This window comes from Nannospalax galili, unplaced genomic scaffold (genome assembly GCF_000622305.1).
Source record: "Nannospalax galili isolate Female #2095 unplaced genomic scaffold, S.galili_v1.0 scaffold1623, whole genome shotgun sequence".
NCBI lineage: Eukaryota > Metazoa > Chordata > Mammalia > Rodentia > Spalacidae > Nannospalax > Nannospalax galili.
In genome coordinates this window covers 570,224-586,905 of record NW_008349082.1, presented here as the reverse complement: position 1 = coordinate 586,905, position 16,682 = coordinate 570,224, and the positions used below count along the sequence as shown (strand labels likewise).

At 48.0% G+C, this 16,682-nt stretch overlaps 1 protein-coding gene across 9 annotated transcripts in view; it reads right to left on the bottom strand.

The window, feature by feature from the left end:
• The window catches only part of Pou2f2 (POU class 2 homeobox 2), a 96,567-nt gene that overhangs the window by 13,816 nt on the left and 66,069 nt on the right, over nucleotides 1-16,682 (bottom strand). For 5 of the 9 annotated variants that reach the window (XM_029570067.1, XM_029570066.1, XM_029570068.1 and 2 more), the window contains one exon: nucleotides 15,972-16,154. In XM_029570067.1, the coding sequence (XP_029425927.1) occupies nucleotides 15,972-16,154 (183 nt within the window). The remainder of the gene's footprint in view (nucleotides 1-15,971; nucleotides 16,155-16,682) is intronic. The other 4 variants (XM_029570069.1, XM_029570074.1, XM_029570071.1 and 1 more) reach the window with 1 other exon arrangement.

Here is a 16,682-nt window from a genome sequence, read left to right as displayed (position 1 = left end):
ATCTGTGAAACCTTTGGTTCAATTCCCCAGTACTACGAACAAACAAACCAAAAGAGGGTGCTGATGAGATGGCTCATCAGGTAAAAGTGCCACCAAGCCTGACAACCTGTCTTTGACCCCTGGAACCCATTCGATGGAAGAAGAGAACTGACTCCTGAGAGTTGCCTCTGACCTCCACACGTGTGCCATGGCACAAAAAAAAAAAAAAAAAAAAAAAAAAAAAAAAGCATGTAAAGAAAGGCAAATTTCTTTCTTTTTTGGTTTTGTTGTTGATGGTGGTTTGTTTGTTCTGACAGAGTCTCCCTAGTCCCAGCCAGTCTGGAAGTCACTATGTAGATCAGACTGGCCTTGATTTTGCAGAGATCCAGCTGCCTCTGCCTCCATAGGGCTGGGATCAAAGGCATGCACCACCATGCCAGTGTAAAAAAGGTAAATTTCAATACAGAGACACAAATAGAGGAGAGATAATGTAAAAAGACTCAGGAAAGAAGACCATCTACAAGCCAAGATAAGATGCCTAGACCAGACCTTTTCCTCACAGTTCTGGGAATGGACTCACTCTGCCCAAACCTCCCTGTCACACTTGTGGCCTCCAGAGCTGTGAGAGACTATGTGTCTGTTCTTTTAGGTCACCCAGATTGTTGCACTGTTAATAGCAGAACTAACAAACTAATACAAGCTGAGTATTTACTGGCCTTATAACCGGAAGTTCCATTCTTGGGTATAAAACCAGCAGAAATGCTTGGTGTGTGTGTGTGTGTGTGTGTGTGTGTGTGTGTGTGTGTGTGGTGTGTGTGTGTGGACCATGTATAGCCCACATGCAGTAGAATGGATATATAAAATGGACACAGTGGAATCAGCAGTGGGAACTAAGGCTATCATCTACAGAGACATGCTACAATGCAAATGTCCCACATGTAGCACATGGAAGAAAAGCAAGCCATGGCATCCTGTATGATCCTATCTATGTTCAAGTTTCATGCTACAAGCTCGGGAGGCTTCTGGGTGCCAGCAACATGAGTGTGCTCCATTACTGGGGACCCACTTGAGCTAAGTGCTTGGGACGTGTGGCTTCTCTGCATTTGTTACACTTCAGTAACTTCTGTTAGAGGACGCTGTATCCTTCAGAACTCGGCCTGTTCAACTGCCCTTCTCCCAGCTACTCTAGCCCAGCCAAATGCCCATGGCCATTTCCCTCCAAATATTCCCTCAACTATAAAGCAGTGAAGCGTAAGCTTCCGTTTACAATGGAGTCTCCCAAATTCTGAGCCTAACTTGTTTTGTTATATTGTCTTCCCTCTCTCTCTCTTCTCTCCAGGGTCTCACTATGTAGCCTTGCCTGGCTGGTACTCTGTGTAATGCAGGATGGCCTTGAACTCCCAGCGAGCTTCCTGTCTCAGCCTCCCAAATGCTGGGATTCCGGGTATGCGCAATCCTGCTTGACTCGTTTTTCCGGGTGCATGCCATGATGCCTGACTCATGTTTTCCTTCCAAAAGCTCTCCAAACTGTATGCCCTTCAGGTCCCACAAAAGGGTAACCACCATGCCCTTCTCACAAAGTGACACATTTGCTGTGTATCCTTCCTGTGCTAGGCTGAGCCTCTAGCAGACAGAGGTATGTTTTATTCTTCCTGTACTCCTAACCCTTAACAAGGCCTGAGGAAGCCCTCATTAAATATTTACTGAAGCCAAGCATAGTGGCACACACTTGTAATTCCGGCACCCAGAAGGATGAGTTCAGGGCCAGTGTGTGCTATGTATTTCTATCCTGTCTCAAACCCCTATCCCAAATTGATTAATCAATTAGTTCATTGATTAAAAGTAAATGCACACTGAAATGAATTAACTTTCAATTCAATAAATAAGACTGGAAATAAGGTCTATTACCAATATATTTTTGATTTGCTATAAAATATTTAACTCTCTTGGGGCTGGAGAAATGGCTCATCGGCTAAGAGCACTGACTGCGCTTACAGAGAATCTGGGTTTGATTCGTAGCACCCACATGGTAGCTAACATCCGTTCTTAACACCAATTCCAGGGATCTGATGCCCTCTTCTAGCCTCCATGGGCACCAGGCATGCAAGTGGTGCACTTACATGTAGGAAAAACACTAATACACATAAAATAAAAATACATAAAATCTTTTAAAAATAATAATGGAGTCGGAGAGATGGTTGGGAGTTAAGAGCACTGGTTGCTCTTCCAGAGGACCCAGGTTTAATTCCCAGCACACACATGGAGGCTAACAACCATCTGTAACTCCAGTTCCAGGGGATTCAAAGCCCTTTCTGGCCCTGAAGGCATTTTGCTCATGTGGTACACTTGCATACATGCAGGCAAAACACTTATACATGTAAAATAAAAATAAGCAAAATCTTTTTTAAAAAAAAAAAAAAACAGGCGCTGGACACATGGGTCAGTTGTTAGGAACCCTGACTGTTCTTGCAGACGACCCAGGTTCAAATCCCAGCACCCACATGGCAGCTAACAACTGTCTGTACCTCCAGTTGCAGGGGATCCGAAGCCCTCTTCAGCCTTGCATGGCACGATTGCATTTGCATACAATGCGGGCAATACACTCATACACATAAAATAAAAATAATAAAATATCTTAAAAAAAAAAAAAAACATATTTAAAGCTCAGGGCTGAAGAGACAGTTCAGTGGTTAAGAGGTCCTGAGTTTGGTTTCCAGGGCCTAGCTCCAGGGGATTCCATATCCTCCTCTGGCCTCTTCGGGCACCCACACTCACATACACATAATCCACATTCAGATACACACATATACACACAATTAAAAATAAATTTAAAAAAATATTTAACTCAGGGCTAGAGAGATGGCTCAGTGGTTAAGAGCACTGACTGCTCTTGCAGAGGACCCAGGTTCGATTCCCAGCACCCACATGGAAGCTACAAACCATCCTTAACTCCAGTTTCAGGGGAATCCGAAACCCTCTTCTGACCTTGGAGGTATTGCATGACACGGGTGCACTCACCTACATGCAGGCAATACACTCATATACATAAAATAATAAAAATAATAAATAAAATTTTTTTCAATTTAACTCTTGGGGCTTGAGATGTGGCTCAGTTAGTAAAGTGCTTGCTTAGCATGAAGCCCTGAGTTAAATAACCAGCACCAAATAAACCATAGTGGCTCATGTAATCCCAGCAATCCTGGAGAGAAAAGCAGGAGAATCAGATGCTTAAGGTCATTCTCAGGCTACATAAGGTGTTTGAGGCTAGTATGGGCTAGAGACCCTGTCTAAATAAAAGAAACTATTTAATTCTTGTCTCTCCCTAGCACAATTCTAAATGAAAATCCACCCCCAGAAGCCCTAAAAGAGAGACGTCTGTGGTTTTCATTATGAATCAGCAAGATTAGAATAGATGGAGGATGGGAAAGTGCACCCCAGGTTGTAGAGGGCCTCTCGGTGAGAGGTTCAAATGGGAGACAGCCACAGTGTCATGTGGCCACTCAGACCTAGAATCAGGAGTCAGGAGTCAGCCTTGATCCTTACTTTTCTTTCCTCACCTCCACCCATCCAATCATCATCACCTCCTACCTGCTCCCTCTACTTCCCTTCCCCTCCATTGTCACCTGTCACCATCTTGGTCCAAGTCACAGTACCATCTACTCTGGGTCATCTGTTCTCCTGAGCAGCCAGTGCGGGCCTAATACAACAGAATTCATAACTTTCTTTTGTTCAAGACAGGGTCTCATGTAGGCCAGGCTGGCTTTGAACTCCCTATGTAGCTAAGTATGACCCTGATCCTCCTGCCTTTACCTCCTGAGTAGAAGATTACAAGGATGAGCTGCCATGCCTGATAAGTTCCAAGCTCCCTCCCTCCCTCCCTCCGTCCCTCCCTCCCTCCCTCCCTCCTTGTCTCCCTCCCTCCTTTCCTCTTTCTTTCTTCCTTCCTTCCTTCCTTTCCTCCCTTCCTTCTTCTGGCTAGTCTAGAACTCACTACGTAGACCATGCTGACCTTGAACACAGAGATCTGCCTGCCTGTGCCTCCAGTGTTCTGGGATTAAAGATATGTACCACCTTTATAAAGATTTATTTATTTGTGAGTGTATACATGTGTACATGTATGTGGGTATTGATGTGCACAGTGAGGCCAGAAGAGACTCAAACCAACCAACGACCAACCAACCAAGCAAAACCCATAATATAAAGTATGTAGAATTTCTTACTCGAAAGCCAGATATGGTGGTACAAGCCCATAATCGTAACACTGAAAGGCAGAGGCAAGAGGAACAGGCACTCAAGGGTAGCCTTGGCTACACAGCAAGTTCTAGGTCAGCCTGGATTACATGGCACCATTTGAAAAAAAAGAAAGAATTTCAGGTTTCAAATGAAACCACTTATACTGCACTATAGTCATTAAGCAAATTTCAAATACGTTAGCATCTTTTTTTTTCTCTCTTTTTAGAGACAGGGTCTCACTATATAGCCCTGGCTGGCTTGAAATTTACTATGTAGATCAGGCTGGCCTCAAACTTACAGAGATCTGTCTGTCTCTGCCTCCTGAGTATTAGGATTCAAGGTGTGGAACACCATGCTGGGCTTAAATTTTTTTTTTTCTTCATCTTTTTGAGACAGGGACTCCCTGTAGCCCCAGCTGGCCTGGAACTCACTATGTAGACCAGACTAGCCTTGAACTCACAGAGATCTGCCTGCATCTGCCTCCGGAGTGCTGGGATTAAAGGCATGCAGTACCATATGGGCTTTGGGCTTACATTAAAAAAATTTTATTACTTTTATTTTGTGTATGAGTATATTATTGAGCTTAAAATTTGAAAAAATAATTCATCATGGGGCTGGAGAGAGAGGCTCAGTGGTTTAGAGCACTGGCTACTCTTGCAGAGGACCAGGGTTCAGTTCCCAGCACACACATGGCATCTGAAACTCCAGTTCTGGGGATCTGACACCTTCCTCTGGCCTCTGCAGGCATTGCACAACATGGATGCACTTACATACGTGCAGGCAAAACAACCCAACACATAAAATAAAAATAAATAAATAGAAAAAATTTTCACCACTATATTTTGCATTTTGTCAAAACATTTTGTGGAAATAAAAAAAAATTGGAAAAAGAGTTTACATTGAATCACAGACACAGCCAAAAGGCCATGAGGGTAGAAGTGGGGGGTCGCCGGGAAGAGGAAGGGAATTAGTGGGAAAGAGGGACGAGAGGGTGACGGGGGTGAACGTCACTGAAATACATTATGCAAGGTAAACCCGTTATTGTATATAATTAATATATGCTAATAAAACATTAAAAGTTAAATTTGTGTCAGGCGTGGTGGTGCACACCTTTAATCCCAGCACTCAGGAGGCAGGCGGATCTTTGTGAGTTTGAGGCCAGCCTAGTCTACATAATGAGTTCCAGGCCAGCGGGGGCTACAGGGAGACCCTGTCTCAAAAAAAGACCAAAAAAAAAAAAAAAAGTTAAATTTGTTAATGCTAAATTGTTTGAAACAGTTAACACTAAAAAATGTGTACAAAAATCTCATTTGGTAATCCTAGCACTCGGGAGGCAGAGGCAGGTGGATCCTCCATGAGATAGAGGCCAACCTGGGCTATATAGGGAGATCCAGGCCAGCCGGAGATATAAGGAGACTCTGTCTCGAAAAGCTAAAAAAAAAAAAAAAGCCTCATTTGGAGAAAATATACAATAAGTGAAAAATTGGGGCTAGGGAGATGGCTCATTGGGTAAGAGCAAAATGGAACCATCAAATCCAGATGGTTTGCCACAGCCTGCCCCTGCTTGCCTCGCCTTCCTCTCCTGACTCTCACCCTCTGACTCTATTCCAGCCACAGTGGCCTCTTCTTCTGTCACCGAGCGCAGGGCCTTTGGTCTTCCTCCTAGATCCAGCTCCTTGTGCTTCATTCAACTCCCTCTTAAATGCTCTTCCTCAGAGAGGCGTTGCCAGGCAGCTGCTCTGTTAAAGGTCTTCCCTTCCCCTCTGTCACTCTCAATTACATCACATTTTCTTTCCTGCCTTGGAACGATCTGCTTCCTATTTCTCCAGCTAGATGCACAAACTTGTCTACTTTCTCGTCACCCGGAAAGGGGCCTGCCTGCACATAGCGATGTCCTTCCAATATTTGCTGAGTGAAGGAATGAGAGAGATTCTGGGTGCACAGAGAGCAGGCTCAGGACTGGGCTTAGCCAGTAGGAGGCCCCCTCAGTCCACAATCCAGAGGCCGCGTGGCTCTAGGTAGCCACATGCGGCTGTGCAATGCCAGGGTCAAATGGGGAAGTTATTAAACTGAGAGGTTCTGGAGGAGGGCCCTGGTTGCTATATTTTATGAATCAACTGCTTTGTCCCTAAGCTGTAGGGAAAACTAGCCAGGAGGTGAGCATACATTGAAGTTGAGGAGGGAAGGGGCCACCATCTCACTTTCTCATCTAGCCTTGGTTCCCCCTTGGGGGGAGGGAGGATAAAGCTGTGAGTGTGAACTGGAGGAGGCCAGGGCCCCAGAGCTGGCCAGCTGCGACTGGGCCCAGGTGCAGCGCCTCACCCCAGTGCACAGGACAGAAGGCCCTCTTCCCCATGGTTCCCACCCCCATAGAGCTCCACTAGCATGACTGGGAGGTACTGGCAAGTGGACCATCCCTAATATAGCAAATTGTGTCCAGTTCCAAACACTCCATTCTAAAGCATAGCCAGCCTTGTGTTACGTCCAGACTGGAGAAAGCCAGAAGAGGTGAGCTTTAGGAACCATGTAAATAGTACTGTGAGAGTGTTCTAAACAAGGACACATGGGGGATGGGGCGAGGGGCAGTGGGTACGCGGCTTCAGTTAGAGAGGAGGAGAAAGTTCTGCTGTTCTCTTCCACAGTATAGCACTCATAATTAATAACATACTCCATATTTCCAAATAGCTAAAAGAACAGGACATGGTGCTGTATTCCCATAAACACAGCATTTGGAAGGTGGAGGCAAGAGGATCAGGAGTTCAAAGTCGGTTTAGACTACACAGAGACTTGAAGAGCAGACTGGGCTGCATGAGACTCTGTTAAAAAAAAAAAAATTCCTTTTGCAGTACAAGTAATAGAACCCCAAAGTATGCCAGGTACGTGCTCTACCACTGAGCTGCATCCCCGCCCCCATTCCCATCATACAGAAATGATAAGTATTTGAGGTGATAAGTATGTTAAGTAGCCTGATTTGATCATTTCACAATTAGTAACATTGATCAAAATATCATATTATGGACTGGGAAGGTGGCTCAGATGGTAGAGTGCTTGCTTAGCACGTGTGACGCCCTGGTTCCGTCCCCAGCACCACATAAAACTGGGTATGGTAGTACATTCCCAGAGGCAGAGGCAGGAGAATCAGAAGTTTAAGGTCATCCTTGGCTATATAGAGAGTTGGAGGCTAGCTTGAGCTACATGTGATTCTATCTCAAACCAACAAACATACTGTGTATGAATTTATCATTCATCAATTGAAAATAAAATTTACAGCTAGGGATGTGGCTTGATGGTATAGTGGCTCCCTAGCATGCTCTGTCCCTGGGTTTGAGTCCCTATATCACAAAATAAAAACAAATGATTTTTAAAAATTGAGAACAAGTTCCTGACTCTGACAGCGCTGGTCTGTTCAGTAGTGAGTGGTTCTCTTGGGCAGCAGTAGGTACCTGTTGTGGGAGCCGCGTGGATGAGACTCTCCACCTGGAAAGACTAGTGCTAAGTTGGGCTTGGTGGCACAGACCTGTAATCAGAGCTAATTGGGAGGCTGAGGTAGGAGGGTCTCAAGTTCAAGGCCAGCTTGAGCTACAGAGTGAGTTCAAAGCCTGCAATGAGACCCTGTGTTATAATTTAAAAAAAAAAATGTAAAAAGAGGGCTGGAGATACAACTCAGTGGTAGAATTCTGGCCCTGGGTTTAATCTCCAGCACCAAATTATAAAAAAGAAAAGAATAGCCAGGCATGGTGGTGCATGCCTTTAATCCCAGCACTCGGGAGGCAGAGACAGGCGAATCTCTGTGAGTTCAAGGCCAGCCTGGTCTACGTAGTGAGTTCCAGGACAGCTGGGGCTACAGGGAGACCCTGTCTCAAAAAGAACCCCCCCAAAAGAATGAAAAATTTAAAAAACCCTCACAGTGCTGAGGGAATTCCTATACTGATCGAGGGTCTAGACAGTGAGGTTCCTTGCAGGTTGGACGTTCAGAGGTTCAAGCTTTGGGCCTCTTGCCTGCTTCTTGCCATGTGACCTGGGGCAAGGAAAGTTCTCTTTGGGACTTCAACCTCCTTAACTTTCCAGCATAGTGATGCAAGTGCCCTAGAAAGATCTGGACTTTGGAGCCAGTATTACTGAGTCATTTCTTCCTCTGGGTTGCAGTTTTCTTATCTGTGAAATGAGGATAAATTGTGTAATTCTTCATCGAGTTGCCCTGAGGCCTAACTGATGCCATTATTCAGAGAGCACTTTAGAAACCTCAACACACTCTTACAAAAATGGTGGCTGCCACTGTCCCTTCACATATGCCACAGTTGTGAGCTACCGACAGTACAAGCTCCATTTGGCTTTCAAATCTATCCTCTTCCTAACCATTGACAAGGTCCAGCGTAATTAACACACTTCTGGCTGGGTATGGTGGCCTGTGCTTTTAATCCCAGCACTTGGGAGACAGAGATAGGCAGATCTCAGTGAGTTCTAGGCCAACCTAATCTACATAGTGAGTTCCAGGCCAGCCAGGACTACATAGTGAGACCCTATCTCAAGGTATATAGATAGGGGGCTCGAGAGATGGCTCACCATTTAAAAGCACGGCTGCTCTCACAGAGGATTGGGGTTCAGTTCCCAGTGCCCACGTGGCTAACAATTGTTTGTAAACTCCAGTTCCAGGGGATCTGATACCCTCTTCTGACCTCCACAGGCATTGCACAACACAGGTGCACTTACATACATACAGGCAATACATTCATACACATAAAATAAAAATAATTTTAAAAGATAGATAGATAGATGATAGATGATAGATAGATAGATAGATAGATAGATAGATAGATATAGATAGATAGATAGATAGATAGATAGAAAGATAGATATTCTTCAAACCCCAACATGTACAAACAAAATGCCTATTTCCCTATTCAAATCTTCTAGAATGCACTGTTTCCTCCTGTCTTCCCCAGTTCAGAAAACCACCATGCAGAAGCCCAAATCCAAGAAGCCATCCTTGACCCTTCCAACCCATACAAGGCCACATCATGTTCCCCCACCATCATGTTCCTGGTGTAGGGCAGCCTCCCTTCCACCTGGGTGCCTGCAAGGCCTCCCTATGGGCTTCTCTTGATTCTGCAGGCCATCTTCCCCTCAGCCAACCCAAGGAGCCATAAAGGGTCAATTGCATCATACCCCTCCCCTGTTAACACCCCTCAGCAGAGCTGGGATCTGGCTTAGCCACAGAGCCCTTGCCGAGCATGTATCAACCCTGAGTTTCATCCCAGGCTGTCTCTTGAAATGACTAGGTATAGCCAAAGATGGTCTTGAACTTCTGATCCTCCTGCCTCTACTTCCCAAGTGCTTAGATTACAGGTGTGTCCTTCTACATCGGATTTATGCAATCACTCAATCACTCTCCACTATGTAGCCCAGGGTGGCCTGGAACTCACTCCCCTTGCCTACACCACTCCAGCCATACACCTTCCCTCTGAGCTTTGAACAAAAGCTGGCTTCCACCTCTGCCTATGCCCTTGCTGTCCCTCTTCCTGAAATACACTAGCCCCCACCCCCCACGCTTCTTTCATGACTGACTCACTCCACCCTCGGCTCTCAAAGGCCATTTTCTCAGTGAAATCTTTCCTAACCACCCATTAGAAGGGGCCCCTCCCTTTCCCACACGGCCTTGTTTCGTTTTGTGCATTACACTTACTCTGAAACTGTCCTGTTACTGGTTTGTGTATTTGTTTACTGTTTCCCTACTAGGACACATGGTCTTCAAGGGCTATGAGTAAGCATCTGGCATACAAATGGGACTTAATTAATGCCAGTTGAATGAACAGTGACAATTCCAGTCATTCTACTGGGGGAGGTTCTAATTTGGGGAGCAGTAGCCAGGCGTGGTGGCACACATCTGTAATCCCAGCACTTGGGAGGCTGAGGATGGAGGAGAGAGGATTCAAGGCCAGCCTGAGTCACATAGGAAGTTCAAGGCCAGTCGGAGCTACACAGTGAGACCCTGTCTCAGAACAAAAGAGGGGGGCCGGGGGGCAGATAACAGGAGAACAGTGTCCAGTGTGGCAATGTGCACTGGGGTCTTCATTCTCTCCTCCAGAGGTCCTGCCTCTGAGATAAAATGGCGAGTCATTCAACAGGGGGAAAAATTTGCATTCAGAGTGTGTATTTTATGCCTTACTATCTTATACTAAAACTCCAGGACAGACAAGCAACTGCATGTCCTGACCCAGGAAATCAGCAAGTGAGACTCCCCAGCAAAGGGCTCCACAGCTCTGTGCAGGTGCTGACTACACACCTCCAGGTCTAGCACTACAGTCTCTTCTTAAAGCAACACGGCCCATCTCTTCCATCTGGGACCTGCCTTACCAGTATCCTCAAGTCCCAGGAGGGTAGATGGAAGTGGGGTGGGGTAGGGTGGGGTGGGGTGGGGCTGACTTCTCCTGAGCTCAGGTACTGACTCAAACCTGGCTAGTGCGTGCCTTCGCTCTCCCTAGCTGGCATCATTTTGGTTACTCCAGAATGACACAAGAAGACATTCTTGGATCTGGGCCTGATACTTCCTCCATGGAAGACCGTTTCAGTGGCCTGGGCCAAATATGCTCGTTTCTTCTTCAGGGGCTTGGAGTTCAGCTTTGGCCGATGTTCCACCAAGCTTATCCACTTCTACCTTCCAGCCCCTAGCTTCTGAGCCTGCCCACCTGCTGCTCATCTACCTGTGAACTATCACCACCTCCCCAAAGCCTTCCTCACTCCTCAGACACTAGACATGTTCCTTGTCCCTAATTTCCACCACATCCGGTAGGGAACCATCATTCATTAGGGCCTTCTCAGCCTGGTAGATTTTGTTAAGTGTTTTCTGTGGTCCTATTAGGAAAATAGGGATTCTTTTTCCACTCTCCAAATACAAAATGATATTTTCACATTTAATGTTAAGATTTCAATCAATGCCAACCCCTACCCCAGGCATTCTGTAATACTCCCCTGAAGAGATGTCTTGCCTTGCCTTGATTGAAAAACTGCAACAAAACAGCCCTCATTGATTCAATAAACATCCATTGTGGCTCCCTCAGTAGACCGCATCATACGAAGCATTGGACAGGCCAATTATCCAACTGTATATAATCTTTCTTTCATTTGTACAGCTTAGAAATTGTGGGGAAGCATCCTGCCAAACAATTTAACTAGCAGGGGGCTTTCCCTTTTTATTTTATATTATAATGTCATTTTAAAGTGATGGGGGTTATGAGTGATTCTTTGGTTTGTTTTGTTCTATGGTTCTGGGGTTGGAACCCAGGGCCTAATGCATACCAGGCAAGTGCTCTACCACCGAGCCACACCCCAGCCCCTCACTGGGGGATTCTAGGCAGGTGCTCTACCACTGAGCCACACCCCAGCCCCTCACTGGGGGATTTCAGGAGAGTCTCTACTACTGAGCCACACCCCCGCCCCTCACTGGGGGATTTCAGGAGAGTCTCTACTACTGAGCCACACCCCCGCCCCTCACTGGGGGATTTCAGGAGAGTCTCTACTACTGAGCCACACCCCCGCCCCTCACTGGGGGATTTCAGGAGAGTCTCTACTACTGAGCCACACCCCCGCCCCTCACTGGGGGATTTCAGGAGAGTCTCTACTACTGAGCCACACCCCCGCCCCTCACTGGGGGATTTCAGGAGAGTCTCTACTACTGAGCCACACCCCCGCCCCTCACTGGGGGATTTCAGGAGAGTCTCTACTACTGAGCCACACCCCCGCCCCTCACTGGGGGAGTCTAGGCAGGGGCTCTACCACTGAGCCACACCCCCAGTCCCTCATTGGTGGATGCTAGGCAAATGCTCTGTCACTGAGCCACACCCCTAGCCCCTCACTGGGGGATTTCAGGAGAGTCTCTACTACTGAGCCACACCCCTAGCCTTAGGAATGCTTTTGACTAGACTTGAAGAGTTTTCAAGTAAAACACATTGAGTTGCTCATTGATATTCCTGTTTCACTATAAGTCAGGGAGTCCCCTGGGGAGGCAAAGAGGCCTGTGACTCATCCCTAAGTCCCCAGACCCTACAAGGGCCCAGCACCCAGAAGGCTGGAGGATGTTTGTGTACCTCAGCAGGTACAGAGCTGAGCAGGCAAGGGAAGTGGAGGTGAGGGAGAGGCAGTATGAGGAGAGCAGCTCAAGTCTAAGGTCTGGAGGGGTGAAGCCATGGGCAAGCTGGGATGGGAAGAGCTGCCCCTGGGTCCAGTGTGGTGCCCGGCACACATGAGGTGCAACACGGACCACTGTTGGGGAAACGAGGCCACAGGGAAATTAGGATGAATTCCCAGAATTTTTTCTTTGAACTGACTTTACACTTGTTGAGAGAGTTGTGTGGAAAGTCTAAGCTGAGGGTGACTATGGGGGTGCAGGGGAGCAAAGGCAAAGGGCTTGCAGGGGGGAATTCAAAGAGATATAGCAATCAGGGTATGGAAGAACAGCACACGGCTGAGGGTTAGGCTGCTGCTAGGAGCTCAGGAGAAGCCTGGAGCAGGGGCCTAGGGGTGTGTGAATGCAGGGAGTGTCTGCTGCCCTTGTGATGATGGCCTGGCCAGGCCTGTATCAGGCCACCTCCCCTCCTCCTTCCTCTATTCTGTTCAATAGCTAGTTCCTCAGAAGCATCCAGACACAACCGAAGGAAGAAGGTCCACACAGACTCTCTGGATGTGGGGACTCTAGCTGTCTAGGTAAAGGAAGAGGACAACTCTGGACAGAGAGGAAGATGGGAGCAGAGCCAATGGGCTGGGAGAGGTGACCCAAGACCCTAGTGGCTGCTCAGTCCAGGGCTATATGTGACACCAGGCAGATGAAGTGCCTGTGGCAGGAGTCTCTGGTGGCCCTGGTGGGAGGGGATGGAAACCATGTCCCCGTGAAGGATGGCTAAAGACAGCAGTCACAGTGGGCCATGTGGTTAGAGCTCTGAGCTCCCAGGCCACCTCTGCCAGTCCTGCTCACAGTGTGCCCTGGGGCATGTCCTCTGGCCACTGAGACCCTCTACCACTCTGCCTTGACTGAGTGGAGGGTTCTTGAGTTCAGAGGTCACTACTGACCTGGTGTCCGGTACACACCAGCACTGTTACTGCCATGGGGTGAGGCAGGCACGGCACTGGGAGCGGCTGCTCTGAGAAGAGCCATCATGAGGCAGAGCAGTTGCTGAGTCTCTGCAGAACCAGAGGCAGGCTGTTCAATGCAGGACTGGCCCAGTGTTCAGCAAAGTCTCACATGGACCCAAAAGGGTGAACTGTCCATAAGGACAGCCTCACAAGGACTGGACAGCTCTCCTTCACAGACAGCCTGTGACCCCTGAAGTGTGCTGTGCGGAAGATGGTAGATGGAGTGAGAGAAAAGTGGTAACAGGCTTGCCCAAGGGAAATTAGGCTGGTTTGCTGCAGGACTTCCCAGGACTTTCACCACCTTTAGAATGTGGCAGATTCAAATGTCTGCAGAAACCAGGCAGCAGTCGCTGGCTGCAGAGGGCAAGCCCATCTGAAGGAGAGCCTGGGCTCCTACCCTGTTACTACTGACTTTTGGTTTCTGTTTTTATTTACTGGGGATTTAAGCAGGTCCTCTTACATGCATGTTAGCCAAGCACCCTACCACTGAGCCATGTCCACACTGGTGGAATGCAGGCAAGTGTTTTACTGTTGGGCCATGCCCCAGCTCCCCACTGGGGGATTCAAGGCAAGTGCTCTACCACTTAGTCACACACCCAGCCCTAACCCCACCCCCTCCGGTGAATTCGAGGCAAGCATTCTCCCACTGAACTGCAGCCTTAGCCCTCTTTATACTTTTGATTTTGAGGCTGTCTCACCACTTTTGAATTCACTCTTGCTACCACCACCTTTATGAAAATAGATTGGTCACTGTTGAGTTCCATTATACCCCACCACCAAAAGATTAGTCGATGCACTAACACTAGGTACCTGTAAATGTGACCTTATTCTGAAAAAGTCTCTTTGCAGATGTAACAAAGTTAAAGCGTGCTCAGGAGCTGAGCCCTAGTACAATGACTGGTGTCTTAAGAAGAAAGAGAATTGCGGACACAGAGACAGACACACAGACAGAAGACGCCCATGTGGCAACAGAGACAGAGTTTGGAGTAACCCATTGCCATCCAAGGAACACTAAGGATGGCCGGTACCAAGCGTTCAGAGAAAGCACGGCCCCGCTAACATCTTGACTTCGGAAGTGTGACCTAAGACAAAATGTTTCTGGGATTTTCTGGTTGTTGGTGGCTTGGTTTATTTTGTTTTGTTGATTTCTTTCTTGCTATGTTTGAACCAGCTCAGGCTGGTTTCAAACTCATGGAAATCCTCCTTTCTCAGCCTCCTGAGTGCTAGAGTTGCAGACATGCCAACACACTGAGCTCCATTTCTATTTTGTTTGTTTTTTGAGCCGGGGTCTCCCTGTAGTCCCAGCTGGCCTGGAAATCACTATGTAGACCCAGCTGGCCTTGATCTCACAGAGATCCACCTGCTTCTGCCTCCTGAGTGCTGGGATTAAAGGGGTGCGCCACCATACCCAGCCTGGATCTCTTTTCTTGAAAGACCATCTTGTTGGATGAATCAGGATGTGGGGCACTAATTCTAGGGGTTTTTTTTGTTTTGTTTTGTTTTTTGTATGTTTTGTATTTTGTTTTTTGAGACACGGTTTTATGTAGCCCAGGCTGGCCTTGAACTTGCTATATAGCCATGGATGACCTTAAACTTCTGATCCTCCTATCTCCACCACACTTTGGGATTACAAAGTATGCACCACCACACTAGGTTTATGCAAGTGCTACAGCTCAAACCTAGGGCTTCATACATGCTAGGTAAGCACTCTATCAACTGAGCCACTTCCTCAGCCCTGGGGCACTAATTGTGATTCTCAGTCTTTTGTTTTGTGCCCACATTGTACCATTCATGGGAGTGGTGGTGCTGGTGATCTCTGGTTTCCTCATTTGTTCCTCATTTGTAAGTTGATTATGCTATTTTGAGCTTTCAGAAGATATACAGAACCCGACCAACCGTGAAGAGGACTAGTTTATGGGATAATCCTTGTGAGTCTTGCTTTACCCATCTGTAGGATGGGCTGGCACTCTCTCCTCAAGGCTTCCTGTGGTTTCAGGGACTGCCTGACTCATGGCTGGTGTCAGAAGGGTTCATGTGAACAGGTCAGGCCTCCTTCTGCACACTCCATTTTTGCACATCCCTTACTACAGAGAATGGGATACCCTGTGGCCACCCTTACCTGTGCTGTGAGCTGGATGGGTTGGGACAAGGTGAGCTGTGGGGTCCCTGGGGGCTGGCTGGCAGGCTGTGGCGGTGGCAGGTCGCTTCCCCCAGAGGAGGCTGGGGGCTGCGAGGTGGAGGAGGAGGCGGAGGAGGAAGAAGAGGAGGAGGTGGAGGAGGCAGCGGCTGCGGCAGCGGCGGCGTTGGCGGCGGCACTGGACTGCTGCACGGCGGCGGCCAGCAGCTGGGCCTGGGCTTGCTGCAGAAGGAGCTGCTGCTGAGCAGGCATCAGCGCTGTGAGCTGCAGGCAGGAGGGAAGACCCAGGGCCAGAGGGAGCATAGAGAAGGAGCAGAGAAGGCAGATAGGTGTTAGCATTTGAGCCAAGCCAGTGAGGGGACACAGCTATCCAGAGGACAGAGGCAGGCAAGAGGCAAGTGTGAGAGACTGTTTGTGGCCTTGGTGAGAGTTATCACCTGCAAGGTCTGCAACTGATGAGAGGTGCCCCCAGCCCCATCCTTTTCCCAGTACTTACCCCAGCTAGCTGGCTGCCCGTCAACATGAGTTGGGCCTGGGGCAGATGAGGCTGAGCCGGCTGGGGGGGCGGGGGTGCTGCTGGGGCTGAGTCACCACTGGGGTCTTCAGCCTTGATCTGGGGAGGAGAGAGGCAGGGTCCGGGACCCCAGAATGTTAAGTGGAGGCCAGAGAGAATGCCCACCTGTGAACCAAAGAGAGGGTATGTGTGTGGCCATGGCAGCCTCAGGCTGGCACAGGAGGAGTGGGCTAGAGTAGAGGTAAGGCCATGCCTCTAGGCCTCTGCCCACTTCTCTGGCCTCAGTGTCCTCCTCAGCCAGTAAGGGTTACCATCCCACCTGTACTCAGACACTCAGGAGAGGCCACCTTTGGAAAGCACCTTTCTCCTCCTGAGAGTTTCCCTATGTGTAAGATGGGAAATGGTACCACTCACTGGGAGCTTGGGAGGGCAGATGTAGGGGCTCTGGGACTTACCCATGCCCTTCATTTACATCAACTGAGGGTATAGATCTTTAATTTTTTTTGATTTATTTTTATTTTTTTGAGACAGGGTCTCCCTTTAACCCCAGCTGGCCTGGAACTCACTATGTAGACCAGGCTGGCCTTGAACTCACAGAGATCCACCTGCCTCTGCCTCCCGATTGCTGGAATTAAAGGTGTACCACTGTGCCTGGCTGATTATTTTTATTTTACGTATAAGTGTTTATTTTAT